This window comes from Bufo bufo, chromosome 9 (genome assembly GCF_905171765.1).
Source record: "Bufo bufo chromosome 9, aBufBuf1.1, whole genome shotgun sequence".
NCBI lineage: Eukaryota > Metazoa > Chordata > Amphibia > Anura > Bufonidae > Bufo > Bufo bufo.
In genome coordinates, this window is record NC_053397.1 from 162,683,922 (window position 1) to 162,707,315 (window position 23,394).

The 23,394-nt window shown below is 44.6% G+C and overlaps 1 protein-coding gene across 1 annotated transcript in view; it reads right to left on the reverse strand.

The window, feature by feature from the left end:
• Window positions 1–555: 555 nt before the first annotated feature.
• GALR3 (galanin receptor 3) overlaps window positions 556–23,394 on the reverse strand; it is a 119,766-nt gene continuing 96,927 nt past the window's right edge. The window contains exon 2 of the mRNA XM_040407659.1: window positions 556–1,363. Within this exon, the coding sequence (XP_040263593.1) occupies window positions 556–1,363 (808 nt within the window). The remainder of the gene's footprint in view (window positions 1,364–23,394) is intronic.

Here is a 23,394-nt window from a genome sequence, read left to right on the forward strand (position 1 = left end):
TCTTCTGCTTGTTAAATGTCAAAACTCAATGGAAGAGCACATTTAGCATATTATCTTCTTTACTTCAGTGGAGCATTAAGATAGCACAGCTCTTTGTGAGCATCTTTTACAAAGGCATTTGCTTCCACCATGAGAACATATAGTCTATTTTAGTTAATGTAAGAGTAGAAATTGTACTTAAAATACTTGTGGTCATTAGCAGCATTATACAGTGCAGGACTAATATAGCAATTATACCTTCCCCCCATAAATGGAAGTGCAAATAGTACAATATAAAGCTTAAGAAAGGTTACTCTGTTTCAATCAAATAGAATTTTCCATCTGGTACTTAGATAATTTGTTGAGCGGTGCCTTCTACGTGCAGGTATGGTCATTCCTTTGGTCAAATAACATTGTATTGAATTCATGTTGCCTGAGGTACATTATGAATTTACACGTAGCAACACAACCTGGAGAGCCTACTAGTTAAGAAGTATGCTCACCTTCTGCCATAGAGGTGCTTGTTGATGCTACTTTTAATATTGCCCAAGAATTTTACCCAATGGAAATATCTTTTTATGTCGCCTGTGTTGTAAATCCAGTGGTCTTGGGTAATCGTGTCCCCCAACTTCCTCCAACCATTTTGCGGCTAGAAGATTCTTCTGGGCTGCCAATCTCAATACCTTCTTCTCTTGCTGCTCTTCCACCACGAGCAGTTTCCTCTTGAACTTGGGTAACCTCTGTATGTCCAGCATAAAAACCAGCTACTGTGTTTGCAGCCTGCACTGCGTGGACTTTATTGCGTGCCCGCTTCTGAGTGAGCATACACGTGAAAACTTGCTTGAACCTTTTGCGAAAGTGCTTGGATATAAGAGCATAAACAATAGGATTGAGGCATGAGTTAGCATAGGACATGCAATGGGACACAAGGCGGAAGGCATACGTAGCCCTGTTGAAGGGAAAGTGTCCAAACCAGAAGCATAGGATCACCAAGTGATGAGGCAGCCAACAGATGCAAAAGAGCACAGCTACTATCACTATCATTTTGGTCACTTTGTGTTTTGCTTTTCGAGATTCAGATACAGTCTTCACAGGATCCACTGAGGTCCACAGAAAGCAGATGGTTCTAGCATAGGACAATCCAAGAATAAGTACTGGTAGAAGATATCCAAAGACAAAGGTTGATACATCCATGATCTTCCTCTTACGATCTTCCCAGTTGGGAATACAGATGGGCACTTGATTATAGAAAATGATGTGGTAGTAGCTCAGGTAAGGCCCTGCAAACAAGATAGAAAGGGCCCATATAACCGCAATGGCTGCCAGGGCATTTCTAGCTGTGCGGAGGTCTCGTGATTTAAGTGGATAGCGTATGGCCAGATATCTGTAATTAAAGGGAAATTAGGCAAAAGTCAGAAAGATTATAAATGTGAAGCATATACAGTGGGGCAAAAAAGTATTTAGTCAGCCACCAATTGTGCAAGTTCTCCAACTTAAAAAGATGAGAGAGGCCTGTAATTTTCATCATAGGTACACTTCAATTATGAGAGACAGAATGGGGGGAAATAATACAGGAAATCACATTGTAGGATTTCTAATTAATTAATTGGTAAATTCCTCAGTAAAATAAGTATTTGGTCACCTACAAACAAGCAAGATTTCTGGCTCTCACAGACCTGTAACTTCTTTAAGAGGCTCATCTGTCCTCCACTTGTTACCTGTATTAATGGCACCTGTTTGAACTTGTTATCAGTATAAAAGACACCTGTCCACAACCTCAAACAGTCACACACCAAACTCCACTATGGCCAAGCCCAAAGAGCTGTCAAAAGACATGAGAAACAAAATTGTAGACCTACATCAGGCTGGGAAGACTGAATCTGCAATAGACAAGCAGCTTGGTGTGAAGAAATCAACTGAGGAAGCAATTATTAGAAAATGGAAGACATACAAGACCACTGATAATCTCAAGCAAGATCTCACCCCGTGTGGTCAAAATGATCATAATAACGGTGATCAAAAATTCCAGAACCACACGGGGGGACCTAGTGAATGACCTGCAGAGAGCTGGGACCAAAGTAACAAAGGCTACCATCAGTAACACACTACGCCGCCAGGGACTCAAATACTGCAGTGCAAGACATGTCCCCCTGCTTAAAGGGAGTCTGTCACCTCCATATGGCCATTTACAGTGCTTACATGGCTCTGTAGCAAACCTATACAGGATTGTAACGGTACCTTTGTTCTTTTCTTTAGACTTGCACAAGCATGAAAAACGAAGTTTAATTCATATACAAGGGGCGGCATTCAGTGTGTAGGTGCCCAGGCTGCTCTGCCTTCTTTTCACTTCCCCCCATAAATGGAAGTGCATGAGGCAAGAGACTTGGAGGGCAGGCAAAGGCAGAGACTGGGGAAGAGTAAAGTGAAAAGAAGGCAGGGCTGCCTGGGCACCTACACACAGAACGCCGCCCCTGGGCATTTGCGAGTGCTCATTTGCTGATGAATTTAACTTCGTTTTTCCTGCTTGTGCAAGTCTAAAGAAAAGAACAAAGATACCGTTACAATCCTGTATAGGTTTGCTACAGAGCCATGTAAGCACTGTATATGGCCATATGGAGGTGACAGGCTCCCTTTAAGCCAGTACATGTCCGGGCCCGTCAGAAGTTTGCTAGAGAGCATTTAGATGATCCAGAAGAGGATTGGGAGAATGTCATATGGTCAGATGAACTCGTCCTGTTTGGAGGAGAAAGAATGCTGAGTTGCATCCAAAGAACACCATATCTATTGTGAAGCATGGGGTGGAAATATCATGCTTTGGGGATGTTTTTCTGCAAATGGACCAGGACGACTGATCCGTGTAAAGGAAAGAATGAATGGGGCCATGTATCGTGAGATTTTGAGTGAAAACCTCCTTCCATCAGCAAGGGCATTGAAGATGAAACGTGGCTGGGTCTTTCAGCATGACAATGATCCCAAACACACCGCCCAGGCAACGAAGGAGTGGCTTCGTAAGAAGCATTTCAAGGTCCTGGAGTGGCCTAGCCAGTCTCCAGATCTCAACCCCATAGGAAACCTTTGGAGGGAGTTGAAAGTCTGTGTTGCCCAGCGACAGCCCCAAAACATCACTGCTCTAGAGGAGATCTGCATGGAGGAATGGGCCAGAATACCAGCAACAGTGTGTGAAAACCTTGTGAAGACTTATAGAAAACGTTTGACCTCTGTCATTGCCAACAAAGGGTATATAACAAAGTATTGAGATTAACTTTTGTTATTGACCAAATACTTATTTTCCACCATAATTTGCAAATAAATTCTTTAAAAATCAGACCATGTGATTTTCTGGATTTTTTTTTTCTCATTATGTCTCTCATAGTTGAAGTATACCTATGATGATAATTACAGGCCTCTCTTATCTTTTTAGGTGGGAGAACTTGCACAATTGGTGGCTGACTAAATACTTTTTTGCCCCACTGTATATTACTAACATTAACATTAAAACAGCAATAAAAGTAAGTGGCAACATCTAGTACTACATGTCAATGGTTTAATGAGCCATGAACCGAAGTAGAATAGCACTTCATATAGATGTCTCCACCCTAAACTTTCCATGAATTTCATGGAGGACTCTAATTTCTCACAACATAATTTCAATAGATTCTCAGGACACATATACTGTAGTGTGAACAAAACCTGACAGTAATGCAAAAATAATTTCAGCAGGCATAGTAGTAATTACTGTATGAGGCCCAATTCCTCTGATTTAGTGATCACAGTGCAATGGTAAAAAAGAGTGTAGGGGTGGTGGAAAACATAATGCAGATGGGTATGAGCCCAAAATAATACTACTGTTGTCAAAGCCTGAACTTGCTTGCTTCTGAAGGTAGCCATAGTGGAGTGGGGCATATTCCCAGTTGTGATACAATTCCACCTTGTGATTACTTGTTATGTGCCAGTAGTATAGCCTCGGGATAACTCGTCAAACTGAAAGTGACAGGAGGCCATGCCCTTTTCCAATCCTAACCCTGCCCACTCCATCCATAACTCTGCCCACAATCCCGCCCCAAACCACGCCTAAAATACCGCCCCATTCAAATCTCTTTTTATTCTTTTAGATTCGATAAAGCGTCAGTAATTCAATTAAGTTTAATATGTTTAAAAATAAAATAATTTTAAGCTTGTATTAAGCTTATATTACCTCATACTAAGCTATTATAAATTAAGAGATACCGTATTTTTCGCCCCATAAGACACACTTTTTCCCCCCAAAAGTGGGGGAAAAATGCCCCTGCGTCTTATAAGGCGAATGCTGCCATTTTACATCGCAGTCTGCGATGCATCAGCTTGAAGGGGGAGGGAGGAGGGGCCGGTGTCATGCAAATGCGGCGGGGCCGGTGCGGTCACTGTACTCCGGCCCCACCGCTCACTCACTGCTTTATTGCCTAAACCTTTTATAATAATAACTTTAATTGAAGTTCCGATCCCCAGCCCCATCTGTACTACTTACTAAATGTCCTGTATCAGGCAGAGCAGGGCGGGGGTCGGCCGTAACTCACTGATGTCATGTGCTTGCACCGCCTACTTCATTCATAAAGTATGTCATGAGGAAGGATCGCTATTGTCCTTGATCCGAAACATGTAGACTGGAGTGTAACTGGCTTTTAATCTGCACTGTAAAATAAAGGTAACATTTTAATCGAGCTGGACTTTTCTCTCTCCTTTACTCATTCATAAAGTAGGCGGCGCAGGCACGTGACATCAGTGAGTTACGGCCGGCCGCCCGCCCTGCTCTGCCTGTTACAGGACATTTAGTAAGTAGTACAGATGGGGCTGGGGATCGGAACTTCAATTAAAGTTATTGTTCTAAAAGGTTTGGGCATTAAGGAAGTGAGTGAGCGGCGGGCCGGAGTACAGTGACCGCACCGGCCCCGCCGCAATTGCATGCCACCGGCCCCTCCCACAGGTTTAGCTCCGGTATATTAGGGCATCTGTGGATGCCACTATTATGGGGTGGGGGATATGTGGATGGCACTGTTATGGGGTGGGGGATCTGTGGGTGACACATATATAGCAGTGCCATCCACCCCCATAACAGTGCCATCCACAGATCCCCATCCATAACAGTGCCATCCACAGATCACCCCCCCATAACAGTGCCATCCACAGATCACCCCCCCATAACAGTGCCATCCACAGTTCACCCCCCCATAACAGTGCCATCCACAGATCCCCCCATAACAGTGCCATCCACAGATCACCCCCCCATAACAGTGCCATCCACAGAGCACCCCCCATAACAGTGTCATCCACAGATCCCCCCCATAACAGTGCCCCCTCAGATCCCCCCATAATAGTGCCCCCTCAGATCCCCCCATAACAGTGCCAACCACAGACCCCCCATAACAGTGCCATCCACAGATTCCCCCATAACAGTGCCATCCACAGATACCCCCATAACAGTGCCACCCACAGATCCCCCCATAACAGTGCCATCCACAGATCCTCCATAGTAGTGTCATGCACAGACCACCATTAGTTCAAAACCCACCAAAAGCACACCTTTTGGTTAAAAATATTTTTTTCTTATTTTCCTCCTCAAAAACCTAGGTGCGTCTTATGGGCCGGTGGGTCTTATAGTGCGAAAAATACGGTACTTGATGCTCAACAAACAGTCAGATAAAGAAATGTCAACCATAACTTTGATTACCCAGCCGCAACCAGATCAACAACGATTGACAAATGACTCTTCTATCGGAGACAGTGTTAAAGGGATACTTGACAATGTTAATATAAGGTATAGGAAAAATGCTGAACTTTTGTTAGACAAACTGCGACAATTGGGTAACAAGCCGTACTGGAATGGTAGGGGTGAATTCATTTACAAAGATCAAGTTATACCAGGATCGAACATCATCGACCTGATTCGCGGCGCGACGCAGAGTCCTGGGTTGCTTAAGGCTAAAACACCTCGCGGGACTGCTTCATGGAAACCATCGCCAAACTGAACGTGCCATCAACCGTGGTTGGCAATACAAGAACGAGAGAAGTTTACGATAATTTAAAAAGGGGGTTGCCCGATGAACCTATTCAAACAGTTCGTACCCCTTTTAGGCAGCAGCTGATCGGAACAACAACCCCTGCGTTAACACAAGGCTCTTTATTACCTAAAAAGAGAACGCTGCCTTTGTTACAGACATCTTGGTTAACGTTGGAACTTTTACTTTGAATGTATTTGTACGTAGCGCCTGATAATGTTTTTATTTGTTTTACTTTGTTACAGACGGCTTGGTTATCGTTGTAAATTTTACTTTGACGGTACATGAAAATGTATTTGAGTGTAATATCTCAATGTTTTTACATAAAATTACTTTTCAAATAAAAATGTAGTCCGTTTTTCTTTTTACAATAAATACACTATCTTGATTAGTTTAAATTGCATAATCCGCTAGGGCGCGTCATCGATAGCAGTTGCTTAAAAACGTTGCTAAAATGATCGCGAATGCCTAAATATTGAGAAAACAGTACTACACAGCAAAAGCTGTCGGTTCTTATAGAGGGGTTGTGCCCTTATTCAGAGAAGTACGAAAATTTGGAATAAGAAAAGACGCTGTAAAAAATTGGTTAAACAACGAGGATACTTACACATTGTACAAAGTGGTTAAAGAATAATTTAGAAGAAACAAAGTCATGGTGTCTGATATAGATGACCAATGGCAAGCCGATCTTGTGTCGAGGATAGATTTTTCTAAAGAAAATAATGGTGTAAAATACTTGCTAACGGTCGTTGATATTCTTTCAAAATACGCTTGGGTGTCTGGACTTTCCAATAAATCCGTTGCGATGGTGGCAGACGCTTTTGAACAGATATTTACATTAAGCGGGCGGTCACCCAGGAAACTTCAGACAGATCGTGGTTTATAAACAAACCTATGAGAAAACTTTGTGAAGCCTTTAAAATACATCATTATTTAGCTACGTCATTGGTGGAGCGTTTTAATAGAATGCTGAAAACAAGAATGTGGTGTTATCTTAGAAAACAAAACACATACAGGTACATTGACAAGTTACAAGACATGGTGTATAGTTATAATCGCACGTACCACAGAACCATAAGGTGAAGCCCTGTTGATGTAACAAAAGAGAACTCTTCAACCTGTAGAGGACCTGCGCTGTATATGTACGGTGCAGATGTCCATGACTTAAGAACCAGGCGGGTGCAAGAGACACATCCGCCCGATCCGTGGCAGGGGTCCGGCAGTCACTGATACCCGAACCCCTGCTGCATGCGCCGGCATCGGTGAAATCACAGATGCCGGTGCATTCACCCTTGATGTGCCGCGGTCAGCGCTGACCACTGCACTTGCGATGTCCGTGCAGGAACCGGAGCTTCCATCAGGTCCCCATGCTGGTGTGACGGGGACCCATAGGCATCGTGGCTGTCTTCCGGGAGAGCCTGTGAGATCCAGACCCCTGGATCTTAGAGGCAAGCAGGCTGTAAGCGTATTACAGTATGTAATACACTTACAGCCAATGCATCACAATACAGAAGTATTGTGATGCATTGTAAAGGAGATCAGACCCACAAAAGTTGAAGTCCCAGAGTGGGACAAAAAATAAAGTGTGAAAAAAAGTTTAAAAAGTTGTTTACAAAATAAAGTTTTGCATAATAATAGTTTTACAAAAAAAGTGCAACACCAAGCGATCAAAAAGGCGTATGCCCCCCAAAATCATATCAATCTCACCGTCACCTCATCCCACAAAAAATGAGCCCCTACCTAAGACAATCCTCCAAAAAATAAAAAAACTTTGGCTCTCAGACTATGGAGACACTAAAACATGATTTTTTTTTGTTTCAAAAATGCTTTTATTGTGTAAAATGTAAAAAAAATTTTTTTAAAGTAGACATATTAGGTATCGCCACATCCGTAACAATCTGCTCTATAAAAATACCACATGATATAACCCCTTAGGTGAACACTTTAAAAAACTACGGTGTCAAAAAAGCAATTTTTTGTCACCTTACATCACAAAAAGTGTAAAAGCAAGCGATCAAAAGTCATATGCACCCCAAAATAGTGCCAATCAAACAGTCATCTCATCCTGCAAAAATGATATCCTACCTGAGGCAATTGCCAAAACATAAAAAAAACAATGGCTCTCGGGGGCATGGCCTGGACACTGATGGCGCTGGCTGCATAGTTGGTGAGCTCCGCTTCCAGCACCGTAACCTGGCCAAATCCAGCTAACCCAGCACCTAAATTTATGAGGACTTCTCCTCCTGCTACGTGTCCACCCATGGGGAGAGTTAAAAAATGCCAAGCTCCGGCAAAACCTACGGAGTTCTTCCACAAGACGCCGCTGAAGAGCAGGAGCCCGAAGCTGCCGCCTCCGCCATCTTGTTAGAGTTCCCCTACTTCCTCCCCGGGTGCAGCCTGCCCAATTCCCTGACGGCTATCGGGAAGCTCCCCTGCACTCACAGAGGAGCTGCTACGTGGCATGCTAGATTCGCTGCGCACCTCTTTGAAAGAGGACTTTCATCATATCCTCAGAGAGGTACAGACTGAGGTGGCGCAACTGGGTGAGTGCACCTCACACCTTGAAGGCACAATAGTTGAGCTTACCGCGTCGCATAATCTACTGATAGATGCTAATGCGGCCCTGGAGAAAGAGATCGGTAGGAGGGAAACTAAACTCTCTGACATGGAAGACAGAAGCAGGCGAAACAACGTACGCCTCAGGGGGGTGCCTGAGTCAGTAGGTCCTGAAAGTCTTCATTCACTATTGCAAAATCTGCTTAAAGAGGCTATACCAGACCTTTCAGCAATGGACCTTACAATTGATCGTATACATAGGATCCCCAAGCCAGCAAGCCTTGATCCTGCTACCCCTCATGATGTCTTGGCGAGGATTCATTTTTACCAAGTTAAGGAGGCGTTTTTAAAAGTGCTACGGAAAAATCCTCTACCCACCGACTCCTTCAACGGCATTTCGATGTTCCCCGACCTGTCGGCGGTAACCCTAGCCAAAAGAAAAGAGTTTTCCCCCCTTACCAGGATACTTAAGTCCACTACAGATGGGGCTTTCTGGGGAAACTCATCATCGCACAAAATGGCGTTCTCCACTTGTGCGCAACACCGAAAGCAGCTGCACAGAAGATGAAAGCTTTGAACCTGCTACCTGAAAGGAGCACTGCTGGCGGACGACCCCCATCGCAGACAGACCAAGATCCCCATGGAATGGAACCCGGCTTGAGCTGGACTGCGTAACATTTATATGGTGCTGTAAGGTAACAAAATGACTCGCTTCCTTGCACCCCATTTTTTTTAGAGGCAGAAGCCTACTCACCCTTAGGAAGCATTCTGTAAATGCTTCTGGTTTGTCTCTGTTTCCTTCTGTTTTTTCTGTCTTAACCTTTCTTATGGTTACCATTGTTGTTCAGGCATGTGATGACACTCATTTCCCGCATACACATACCCTAATTAGTCCATCTGGAACAGCACAAAGCTGGTATACATTGTTATGTAAATGGGTATTAAATTATACTCTTCAAATGTAAAGGGATTAAATTCCCCTCATAAGAGAAGATTGTTATGGGCAGACCCCATTACGTCCCAATGTAATGTATTGATGACCCAAGAAACGCATTTATTACCAGTCGATTCATATAGATGGAAACACCCCGATTTCCCGCACATTTACTATTCCCCTGCGTTCAAAAAAAAGAAAGCGGGAGTATTAGTGGCGGTAAGGAGAAATATAGCGTTCACTATGTCCTCACTAGTAACAGACACCAAGGGACGTTATATTATACTGACAGGTTTATTGGAAAATTCAATGACTATAGCCTCGGTTTATGCACCTAATACTAAACAGGTATCCTTTCTCCGCCATTTTTTCCGGAAACTCAGAGCTGTAGCTTCAAGCTCCATTGTGGTAGGAGCCGATTTCAATATTACAGTAAATGCTGAGTTGGATTGCAGCAGTCAAACCCCAACACATAGAAAAGATCTTAAATCTCTTATTGCAGAAACTCAACTCCATGATATATGGAGGAACCATCATGGTGGAGAACGGGCAGTGGCAACTCTAGGAACAATATACACTGTGTGCAGAATTATTAGGCAAATGAGTATTTTGACCACATCATCCTCTTTATGCATGTTGTCTTACTCCAAGCTGTATAGGCTCGAAAGCCTACTACCAATTAAGCATATTAGGTGATGTGCATCTCTGTAATGAGAAGGGGTGTGGTCTAATGACATCAACACCCTATATCAGGTGTGCATAATTATTAGGCAACTTCCTTTCCTTTGGCAAAATGGGTCAAAAGAAGGACTTGACAGGCTCAGAAAAGTCAAAAATAGTGAGATATCTTGCAGAGGGATGCAGCACTCTTAAAATTGCAAAGCTTCTGAAGCGTGATCATCGAATAATCAAGCGTTTCATTCAAAATAGTCAACAGGGTCGCAAGAAGCGTGTGGAAAAACCAAGGCGCAAAATAACTGCCCATGAACTGAGAAAAGTCAAGCGTGCAGCTGCCAAGATGCCACTTGCCACCAGTTTGGCCATATTTCAGAGCTGCAACATCACTGGAGTGCCCAAAAGCACAAGGTGTGCAATACTCAGAGACATGGCCAAGGTAAGAAAGGCTGAAAGACGACCACCACTGAACAAGACACACAAGCTGAAACGTCAAGACTGGGCCAAGAAATATCTCAAGACTGATTTTTCTAAGGTTTTATGGACTGATGAAATGAGAGTGAGTCTTGATGGGCCAGATGGATGGGCCCGTGGCTGGATTGGTAAAGGGCAGAGAGCTCCAGTCCGACTCAGACGCCAGCAAGGTGGAGGTGGAGTACTGGTTTGGGCTGGTATCATCAAAGATGAGCTTGTGGGGCCTTTTCGGGTTGAGGATGGAGTCAAGCTCAACTCCCAGTCCTACTGCCAGTTTCTGGAAGACACCTTCTTCAAGCAGTGGTACAGGAAGAAGTCTGCATCCTTCAAGAAAAACATGATTTTCATGCAGGACAATGCTCCATCACACGCGTCCAAGTACTCCACAGCGTGGCTGGCAAGAAAGGGTATAAAAGAAGAAAATCTAATGACATGGCCTCCTTGTTCACCTGATCTGAACCCCATTGAGAACCTGTGGTCCATCATCAAATGTGAGATTTACAAGGAGGGAAAACAGTACACCTCTCTGAACAGTGTCTGGGAGGCTGTGGTTGCTGCTGCACGCAATGTTGATGGTGAACAGATCAAAACACTGACAGAATCCATGGATGGCAGGCTTTTGAGTGTCCTTGCAAAGAAAGGTGGCTATATTGGTCACTGATTTGTTTTTGTTTTGTTTTTGAATGTCAAAAATGTATATTTGTGAATGTTGAGATGTTATATTGGTTTCACTGGTAAAAATAAATAATTTAAATGGGTATATATTTGTTTTTTGTTAAGTTGCCTAATAATTATGCACAGTAATAGTCAACTGCACACACAGATATCCCCCTAAAATAGCTAAAACTAAAAACAAACTAAAAACTACTTCCAAAAATATTCAGCTTTGATATTAATGAGTTTTTTGGGTTCATTGAGAACATGGTTGTTGTTCAATAATAAAATTAATCCTCAAAAATACAACTTGCCTAATAATTCTGCACTCCCTGTATAGGGGGGGCACAAAGATACCATAGTCAAAAATGGGGGGGCAAAAACAAAATAAGTATATATAAATAAGATTACAAAATAAGAGAGAATTGCGGTATGCAGGGATAACTTTTTAATAAAACAATTTACTTACAAAAGAAGCTATTTAGTCGTCTGCTGTGCCGTCCTCTGCTTGCTTCCGCGGATTCTTTTCCCTTCTTTCTGTCTCTCGTCAGTGCGCAGGCGTACTGTTATGGGGGATCTGTGGAAGACACACTGTTATGGGGGCATCTGTGGATGACACTTATTATGCCTCTCATTAGCCCTCATTATGCCTTTCATTACTCCCATATCAGCCCCCATGCCTCTCATTAGCCCCCATATCAGCCCTTATGCCTCATTAGCCCCCATTATAAGCCCTTATGCCTCATTAGCCCCCATTATTCCTCTTATTAGCCCCCATTATGCCTCTTATCACCCCCATATCAGCCCCCATACCTCTCATTAGCCCCCATATCAGCCCTTATGCCTCATTAGCCCCCATTATAAGCCCTTATGCCTCATTAGCCCCCATTATTTCTCTTATTAGCCCCCATTATGCCTCTTATCACCCCCATATCAGCCCCCATGCCTCTCATTAGCCCCCATATCAGCCCTTATGCCTCATTAGCCCCCATTATAAGCCATTATGCCTCATTAGCCCACATTATGCCTCTTATTAGCCCCCATATGCCTCATTAGCCCCCATATGCCTAATTAGCTCCCATATGCCTCATTAGCCCCCATTATAAGCCATTATGCCTCATTAGCCCACATTATGCCTCTTATCACCCCCATATCAGCCCCCATACCTCTCATTAGCCCCCATATCAGCCCTTATGCCTCATTAGCCCCCATTATAAGCCCTTATGCCTCATTAGCCCCCATTATTTCTCTTATTAGCCCCCATTATGCCTCTTATCACCCCCATATCAGCCCCCATGCCTCTCATTAGCCCCCATATCAGCCCTTATGCCTCATTAGCCCCCATTATAAGCCATTATGCCTCATTAGCCCACATTATGCCTCTTATTATCCCCCATATGCCTAATTAGCTCCCATATGCCTAATTAACCCCCATTATGTCTCTAATTAGCCCCCATTATGCCTCTTATTAGCGCCCATATGCCTCTTATTAGCGCCCATATGCCTCATTAGCCCCCATATGCCTCATTAGCCCCCATATGCCTCATTAGCCCCCATATGCCTCTAATAGTCTAATTAGCCCCCATTGTGTCTCTAATTAGCCCCCATGATGCCTCTCATTAGCCCCCATTATGCATCATTAGCCCCCATATGCCTCATTAGCCCCCATTATGCATCATTAGCCCCCATTATGCATCATTAGCCCCCATATGCCTCATTAGCCCCCATATGCCTCTACTTTGCCCCCATATACCTCTAATTAGCCCCCATATGCCTCTAATTAGCCCCCATTATGCCTCTCATGATTAGCCCCTATTATGCCCCCAGCAGCCACATTTTTTATAAAATAAAAAAACACTTACCTCTTCTGCTCCTGGACGCCGCCTGCAATTTTCTCTCTCCTCAGTCAACTGTGCTCTGAACTGGCATGCACAGCGTGAGGTCACAGAGCGCCCTCACGCTGTGCGCAGCCCTGCACAGCCGAGGACCAGGAAGTGGTAAGTATAGAGCGTTTACCGCTTCCTGGTCCTTCGGTACTAATGAGCGCTTCCATAATGAAAGCGCTCATTAGTATTCACTGGCCTGCTTTGGGGGGAATCAGCGGGGGGGGGGGGCACCTGGGGGGGCAAAGAATAACATAGGGGGGGCAATTGCCCCCCCTCGCCCCCCTGTAGCGACGCCACTAAGAACGGGACTATACATTTCTCTCACAATCCCATCTATCACAATCTAGGATAGACTATTTCCTTATCTCCATAGATCTACTGTATAAGTTTAGCGACTCCAGAATAGGTGTCACAACATGGTCTGATCATGCTCCTATAACTCTGGAGATTCAAACAAGCATGCCAAATTCTTCCCCCCCCACAATGGAGACTGAATGCTTACCTGCTGAAACAGTCAGACAGGGTCGATAACTTAGATAAGACCATTAGAGAATTTTTTTGCATAAATAGCAGCCCAGAAATTTCAGCCTCGACCCTTTGGAGCACACATAAAGCATACATGAGGGGCATATTGCTCCAACTAGCTTCCCGTTTGAAAAAACAAAGACTTACACTCCTGTCAGATACACTGGATGCTTTATCAAAAATAGAAACAGCATATAAAATGCATCCATGTCCCCCCCTCCATAAACAACTTTTTGAAGCTAGGGCTAACCTTAGGACTCTCCTACTATATGATCATGAGCGCTCGATGAGACGTTTAAAAGCTACCTATTATAATATTGGGGCCAAAGCAGGGTCTGTTCTAGCTAGAAGAGTAAAACGCAGGACTGCAGCAAACAGAATTGCTCATCTTAAGACAGCTAACTCACAATTAGTGACCCATCCCCAGAAAATATCAGACACTTTTGCGGATTTTTATGAATCCCTGTATAACTTACATAACGCTGGTTCTAGCCCTCAACCCCGACCTGCTGATATTGCAGTCTTTTTAGATCCACTAACTCTTCCCCGACTCTCTATGTCGGACCTAGACACTTTAAATGTCCCTATCACTCTACAAGAAGTAGAAAAAGCAATAGGTTCAGCCAAACTGCATTCTGCTCCTAGACCTGATGGATATATGAATGAATATTATAAGGTATTCCGGACTTCTCTGGTTCCGCATCTGCAGCGACAATTCAATACCTTCCTGAACACGGGCCACATACCTCCTGAGATGTTAAATGCGACAATCGCCACATTACCCAAGCCCGGAAAGCCAGCTGATTCTCCTGGCAACTTTAGACCTATATCCTTGCTGAACACAGATATCAAATTATTCTCAAAATGCTAGCCTCCAGACTTCATAAAGTCTAACCAGCCTTGGTGAAAATAGACCAAGTGGGATTCGTGGCCGGCAGGCAGTGCAGAGACGGAACCAGACGCATAGAAGATCTTCTCTATGTAGCGGAGCTGACCAGGGCCCCTGCATTGTTCCTGTCATTGGATTCAGAAAAAGCCTTTGAAAGGGTGTAATGGGGGTATCTGGATGGTGTGCTGCATAAATTTGGATTCTCAGGCCCTATTGTCAAAGGTATTATGGGTCTATATTCAAGCCCTTCTGCTAAAAAACTATGGCTCTCAGGCTATGGAGACACTAAAACATGATTTTTCTTTTTGCTTTAAAAATGAAATCATTGTGTAAAACTTAAAAGTATACATATTAGGTATTGCCACATCCGTAATGACTAGAGATGAGCGGACACCTGGATGTTCGGGTTTCGACAAGTTTGGCCGAACTTGAAAAAAAAGTTCGGGTTCGGGACCCTAACTTGACCCGAACTTGACCCCGAACCCGAACCCCATTGAAGTCAATGGGGACCCGAACTTTTGGGCAATATAAGGCTCTAAAATAGTCCTGGAAAGGGCTAGAGGGCTGCAAAAGGCATCAAAATGTGCTTAAGAGCATGGCAACTGTTCTGCAAACAAATGTGGATAGGGAAATGACTTAAAATAACATAAAATACAGAAAAATTAAAAATAACAATCTGGATCTAGGAGTAGGAGGTTGAGGAGGCGGTGGATAGGTGGATGTGGCGGTGTAGGTTGACGTGGCGGTGTAGGTGGAAGCGGCGGTGAAGGAGGAATAGGTAGCCAACACTGATTTGTGTTATTTTTTATTTTTAAATTGGGGTATCCCCCAAAATATTGGGACATATCACAAAATAAAACAAAGAATTGAGTATAAGAAGGGATGGTTGAGGCTGGTATAAATGTCTATTATGCACAAGGTACGGACAAGTCCTGTGGTATCCATGCCTGGTTCATTTTAATAAACGTAAGCTTGTCCACATTGGCTATGGCCTGTGATAATGCTCTCTGCCGCGCTAAACACACGTTCACACTATACAGTGGCTGCAGGGCATGCTAACCCTGCCTTCTCAGGTGCTGGCGGTGCCCCAGCTGCGTTGGCGACCTCTTCCTCCTCCTCTGCCTTCGCCTTGTGCTTCCACTGTGCCCCCGCTGTCAGGTGGGAATGCCATCAGCAGCGTGCGCTTGTAGTCGCGCATCTTCCGATCAGTAACAGATGTTTTCACTAAATTTAGTTCCCTGTCAGCAATGCAGAGCAGGGGTTCATTCACGGCAAAAGGGGGTGCATGTCACCCAGCAATAGAACAGAGGATTTTGAGAGATTTAGGCGCCTGTCACCCAGGCACAGCAGGGGTTCATTCACAGCAAAAGGGGGTTCATGTCACCCAGCAATACAACAGAGGATTTTGAGAGATTTAGGCGCCTGTCACCCAGGCACAGCAGGGGTTCATTCACGGCAAAAGGGGGTTCATGTCACCCAGCAATAGAACAGAGGATTTTGAAAGATTTAGGCCCCTGTCACCCAGGCACAGCAGGGGTTCATTCACGGCAAAAGGGGGTTCATGTCACCCAGCAATAGAACAGAGGATTTTGAGAGATTTAGGCCCCTGTCACCCAGGCACAGCAGGGGTTCATTCACGGCAAAAGGGGGTTCATGTCGCCCAGCAATAGAACAGAGGATTTTGAGAGATTTAGGCCCCTGTCACCCAGGCACAGCAGGGGTTCATTCACTGCAAAAGGGGGTTCATGTCACCCAGCAATAGATCATAGGATTTTGAGAGATTTAGGCCCCTGTCACCCAGGCACAGCAGGGGTTTGTATACGTCAAAAATGGTAAAATGTCACCCGACAATTGAAAATAAGATATTTTTCAATTTAGGGCACTAAAATTGGCACTTTTTTGCATTAAAATGGCTCTAAAATAGTCCTTGAAAAGGCTAGAGGGATGTAAAAGGCAGTAAAATGTGCTTAAGAGCATGGCAACTGCTCTGCAAACAAATGTGGATAGGGAAATAACTTAAAATGAAATAAAATAACAAAAAATTGCAAATTATTAACCTGCAACTCAGAGAAGGAGCCAGCTCCTCCAAGGCATACAGGGCAAGCTCTGGCCATGTGGACAATTTGGAGACCCAGAAGTTGAATGGGGCAGAACCATCAGTCAGTACGGGTAGGCGTGTGCACAGGTACTGTTCCACCATGTTGTTCAAATGCTGCCACCTGCTAACACGCTCCATATCAGCAGTTGGGACCGGTTGTTGTGGTGAGGTGACAAAGCTTTTCCACATGTCGGCCATGCTAACCCTGCCTTCTGAGATGCTGGCGCTGACACAGCTGCATTGGCGACCTCTTTCTCCTCCCCTGCCTTCGCCTTGTGCTTCCACTTGTCCCCCGGCATCAGTCGGGAATGCTCTCAGGAGCGCTCCAGTGAGGGAATTAAGGACGGCACATTGTCTTTGTAACGGGGATCCAGCAGGGTGTCCACCCAGTAGTCAGCACACGTTAAAATGTAGGCAACTCTGCTGTCATTGCGCAGGCACTGCAGCATGTAGTCGCTCATGTGTGCCAGGCTGCCCAGAGGTAAGGACAAGCTGTCCTCTGTGGGAGGCGTATCGTCTGCGTCCTCCGTATCCCCCCAGCCACGCACCAGTGATGGGCCCGAGCTGCGTTGGATGCCACCCCACTGTGAACATGCTTCATCCCCATCCTCCTCCTCATCCTCCTCCTCCTCGTCCTCCAGTAGTGGGCCCTGGCTGGCCAAATTTGTACCTGGCCTCTGCTGTTGCAAAAATCCTCTTTCTGAGCCACTTCTAAAAGACTGGCCTGAAAGTGTTAGAGATGACCTCTCTTCCTCCTCCTCATCCTGGGCCACATCCTCTTCCATCATCGCCCTAAGTGTTTTCTCAAGGAGACATAGAAGTGGTATTGTAACGCTGATAACGGCGTCATCGCCACTGGCCATGTTGGTGGAGTACTCGAAACAGCGCAACAGGGCACACAGGTCTCACATGGAGACCCAGTCATTGGTGGTGCTGTTCCGCAGTGCGACTCACCCGTGCGTGCTGCAGCTGAAACTCCACTATGGCCTGCTGCTGCTCGCACAGTCTCTCCAGCATGTGCAAGGTGGAGTTCCACCTTGTGGGCACGTCGCATATGAGGTGGTGAGCCGGAAGGCCGAAGTTACGCTGTAGAGCAGACAGCCGAGCGGCGGCAGGATGAGAACGTCGGAAGCGTGCACAGTTGGCCCGCACTTTACGCAGCAGCTCTGACATGTCGGGGTAGTTGTGAATGAATTTCTGCACCACCAAATTCAGCACATGCGCCAGGCAAGGGATGTGCGTCAAACCGGCTAGTCCCAGAGCTGTATTATCGCACATCACCAGGCCGGGCTTGAGGCTCACTGGCAGCAACCACTCGTCGGTCTGTTGTTCAATACCCCGCCACAACTCCTGCGCGGTGTGGGGCCTGTCCCCCAAACACATCAGTTTCTGAACGGCCTGCTGACGTTTACCCCTGGCTGTGCTGAAGTTGGTGGTGAAGGTCTGTTGCTGACCGGATGAGGAGGTGGTAGAAGAGGAGCAGGAAACCGAGTAGGAAGAGGAGGCAACAGGAGGCAAAGAATGATGCCCTGCGATCCTTGGCGGCGGAAGGACGTGCGCCAAACAGCTTTCCGCCTGGGGCCCAGCTGCCACTACATTTAGTGTGCAGTTAGGGAGATATAGCGTCCCTGGCCGTGCTTACTGGTCCACGTATCTGTGGTTAGGTGGACCTTGCCACAGATGGCGTTGCGCAGTGCACACTTGATTTTATCCGATACTTGGTTGTGCAGGGAAGGCACGGCTCTCCTGGAGAAGTAGTGGTGGCTGGGAACGACGTACTGTGGGACAGCAAGCGACATGAGCTGTTTGAAGCTGTCCGTCTCCCCCAGCCTGAATGACAGCATTTCAAAGGTTAGTAGTTTAGAAATGCTGGCATTCAGGGCTAGGGATCGAGGGTGGCTAGGTGGGAATTTACACTTTCTCTCAAAGGTTTGTGAGATGGAGAGCTGAACGCTTCCGTGTGACATGGTGGAGATGCTTGGTGACGGAGGTGGTGTTGTTGGTGGTACATCCTCTGTTTGCTGGGCGGCAGGTGCCAACGTTCCTCCAGAGGCGGAGGAAGAGGCCGAGGCAGCAGCAGAAGAGTGAGCCCTTTCTTGGTTTTGAAGGTGCTTACTCCACTGCTGCCCGTGTCTCGCATGTAGATGCCTGGTCATGCAGGTTGTGCTAAGGTTCAGAACGTTAATGCCTCGCTTCACTCTCTGATGGCACAGAGTGCAAACCACTCGGGTCTTGTCGTCAGCACATTGTGTGAAGAAGTGCCATGCCTGGGAACTCCTTGAAGCTGCCTTTGGTGTGCTCGGTCTCTGGTGACGGTGGCCAGTAGCAGGCGAACTGTTTTGGCGACGGCTGCTCTGGTTTTGCACCCTGCTCCCGCTTTTGCTACGCTGTTGGCTCGGTCTCACCACTGCCTCTTCCTCCGAACTCTGAAAGTCAGTGGCACAACCTTCATTCCATGTGGGGTCTAGGACCTCATCGTCTCCTGCATCGTCTTCCACCCAGTCTTCCTCCCTGACCTCCTTTTCGGTCTGCACACTGCAGAAAGACGCAGCATTTGGCACCTGTGTTTCGTCATCATCAGAGACGTGCTGAAGTGGCATTCCCATGTCCTCATCAGGAAACATAAGTGGTTGTGCGTCAGTGCATTCTATGTCTTCCACCCCTGGGGAAGGGCTAGATGGATGCCCTTGGGAAACCCTGCCAGTAGAGTCTTCAAACAGCATAAGAGACTGCTGCATGACTTGAGGCTCAGACAGGTTCCCCGATATGCACAGGGGTGATGTGACAGACTGATGGGCATGGGTTTCAGGCGCAACCTGTGCGCTTTCTGCAGAAGACTGGGTGAGAGATAATGTGAACGTGCTCGATCCACTGTCGGCCACCCAATTGACTAGCGCCTGTACTTGCTCAGGCCTTACCATCCTTAGAACGGCATTAGGCCCGACCAAATATCGCTGTAGATTCTGGCGGCTACTGGGACCTGAGGTAATAGGTTCAGTAGGACGTGTAGCTGTGGGAGAACCGCCATGTCCTCTCCGTGCACCAGAGGCTCCACCAACACCACCACCACGACCATGACCGCGTCCCTTATTAGATGTTTGCCTCAAAGTTAGTGTTCACAAAGCAAAGTAAAAAGTGGTTAAGTCTGTTAAAAATTATTAACCGCCAATAAAAACCCTGATGTAGGGTATTGCACAATTTTTTTTTTTAAACTCTATATGACTGCGGTATTTGTGGCCTAAATTTTACAGTAACTTATGCACGTCTAATCCCAGATGTGCAGTATATCAGAGGGTTTTTTCACCCCAGTAACCAAAAAGCCTTATTTCTGGCCCAAATGTGACAGTCACTTATGCACTTCTTATCCCAGATGTGCAGTATATATTAGAGGTTTTTTTCACCCCAGTAACCAAAAAGCCGTATTTCTGGCCTAGAAAAGACAGTCACTTATGCACGTCTTATCCCAGATGTGCAGTATATTAGAGGGTTTTTTCACCCCAATAAGCAAAAAGATGTATTTCTGGCCTAAATGTGACAGTCAGTTATGCACATCTAATCCCAGATTTTGCAGTATATTAGAGGGGTTTTTCACCCCAGTAAGCAAAAAGATGTATTTCTGGACTTGCAGACATGCAGATAGCCTGTGCTGGTGCACTATCGTTGCATAAAATGGCTGCCGATTATGTATTGATATTGACAAACTGAAGTAAAAAAAGTTTGTTTTCAGCAATAGTTGGCTCAGGGCAGGCTTAAAAAAATTGTGCACTGCACCCACAAAACACATTTGCTGTAGATCGCTGAGTACATAAACCAGTTCTTGATAAGATTTCTCCCTGATCTCTCCCTCTCAGCAGCTGCAGCCTCTCCCTACACTTATCCGAGCAGAGTGACGGGCGGTGCTACATGACTCCAGCTTAAATAGAGGCTGGGTCACATGCTGCAGTTGGCCAATCACAGCCATGCCAATAGAAGGCATTGCTGTGATGGCCTTTTGGGGCAAGTAGTATGACGCTTGTTGATTGGCTGCTGTGCAGCCTTTCAAAAAGCACCAAGAAAGCGCCGAACACCGAACCCGAACTTTTATGTAAATGTTCGGGTCCGGGTGCCGAAAAACCTAAAGTTCGGTACGAACCCGAACTTTACAGTTCGGGTTCGTTCAACTCTAGTAATGACCTGCTATATAAAAATATCACATGACCTAACCCCTCAGGTGAACACCGTGAAAAAAGGTATATAAAAACTGTGCTAAAAAACATTTTTTGGTCACCTTGCATTACTAAAAGTGCAACACAAGGCGATCAAAAAGGCATATTCCCCCCATCACCTCATCCCGCAAAAAAATTGAGCCTCTACCTAAGACAATCGCCCCAAAAAAAGAAAAATAACTATGGCTCTCAGAATATGGAGACACTAAAACATCATTTTTTTGGTTTAAAAAATGCTGTTATTGTGTAAAACTTAAGTAAATAAAAAAAAGTATACATATTAGGTATCACCGCGTCCGTAAGAACATGCTGTATAAAAATGTCACATGATTTAACCCCTCTGGTGAACACTGTAAATAAAATTTTTAAAACTGGGTAAAAAATGCAATTTTTTGTCACCTTACAACACAAAAAGTACCAGGCGATCAAAAAGTCCTATGCACCCTAAAATAGTACCAATCAAACCATCATCTCATACAGAAAAAAATGAGCCCAACATAAGACAGTTGCCCAAAGTTTTTTAAAAAACTAAGATTTTCAGAATGTGGAGACACTAAAAAATCTTTTTTTTTCATATTTGGTATTGTCGCGTCCTTAACAACTTGCTCTATAAAAATAGCACATGATCTAACCTGTCGGATGAATGTTGTAAATAACAAAACATAAAAACGCTTCCAAAACAGATATTTTTTGTTACCTTGCCTCACAAAAAGTGTAATATAGAGCAACCAAAAATCATATGTACTCCAAAATAGTACCAACAAAACTGCCACCTTATCCCGTAGTTGCCAAAATGGGGTCACTTTTTTGGAGTTTCTACTCTAGGGGTTGATCAGGGGGTCTTCGAATGGGACATGGTGTCAAAAAAAAAGTCCAGCAAAATCTGCCTTCCAAAAACCATTTCTGCGCCCTGCCATGTGCCCGTACAGAGGTTTACGACCACATATGGGGTGTTTCTGTAAACTACAGAATCAGGGCAATAAATATTGAGTTTTGTTTGGCTGTTAACTCTTGCTTTGTTACTGGAAAAAATTGATTAAAATGGAAAATCTGCCAAAAAAGTGCAATTCGGAAATTTCATCTCCATTTTCCATTAATTCTTGTGGAACACCTAAAGGGTTAACAAAGTTTGTAAAATCAGTTTTGAATACCTTGAGGAGTGTAGTTTCTTAAATGGGGTCACTTATTGGCGTTTTTACTCTAGGGGTGCATCAGGGGGTCTTCAAATGTGACATGGCAGCTTAAAATGATCTCAGTGAAATCTGCCTTCCAAAAACCATATGGCATTCCTTTCCTTCTGCGCAATGCCGTGTGCCCGTACAGCAGTTTACGACCACATATGGGGTGTTTCTGTAAACTACAGAATCAGGGCAATAAATATTGAGTTTTGTTTAGCTGTTAACCCTTGCTTTGTTACTGGAACAAATTGGATTAAAATGGAAAATCTGCCAAAAATGTGAAATTCTGAAGTTTTATCTCCATTTTCCATTAATTCTTGTGGAACACCTAAAGGGTTAACAAAGTTTGTAAAATAGGTTTTGAATACCTTGAGGGGTGTAGCTTCTAAAATGGGGTCATTTTAGGTGTTTTCTATTATGTAAGCCTCACAAAGTGACTTCAGACCTGAACTGGTCCTTAAAAAGAGGGTTTTGGAAATTTTCAGAAAAATTTCTAGATTTGCGTCTAAACTTCTAAGCCTTCTAATGTCCCCAAAAAATAATATGACATTCACAAAATGATCCAAACATGAAGTAGACATATGGGGAATGTAAAGTACTAACTATTTTTGGAGGTATTACTATCTATTATAAAAGTAGAGAAATTGACATTTGGAAATTTTTCTAAATGTTTGGTAAATTTGGTATTTTTATATAAATAAAAATGAAATATTTTGACTCAAATTTATTTATGTCATGAAGTGCAACATGTGATGAGAAAACAATTTCAGAATGGCTTGGATAAGTAAAAGTGTTTTAAAGTTATCACCACATAAAGTGACATATGTAAGATTTGCCAAAAATGGCCTGGTACTTAAGGTGAAAAATGGCAGGGTCCTGAAGGGGTTAATCGTTTTGAAAAATATCTATGGCGATTAGGCTTCTATTAAAAAAGTTAAACCGTTATTAAAAATAGGCGACCACGTCAGAATTGTACGTGGACGTTCGCGAAGGGCTATGAACAAACCTATACGGACGAGATATTTACCATTTACGCCATAAACACTTGGGGCCCCAGACCCCTTTATAAGTTGAAAGACCTGGCCAACAAGATCATTGAAGGATCGTTCTACGCGGAAGAAGTCCAAAAAGTACCCGTCGATAAACGGCGCGTTTACCGGATACAAAAAATCTGGAAAATAAGGTTAGGGGAAAAAAGCTGTATTTTGAAAAGTGGTTCGGTTACCCCGAAAAGCTTAACTCTTGGGTTCCAGAAAAGCAGTTGGTGAGCGTGTAAACGATGGAAGACGGCTCATTTTTTATTACGCTA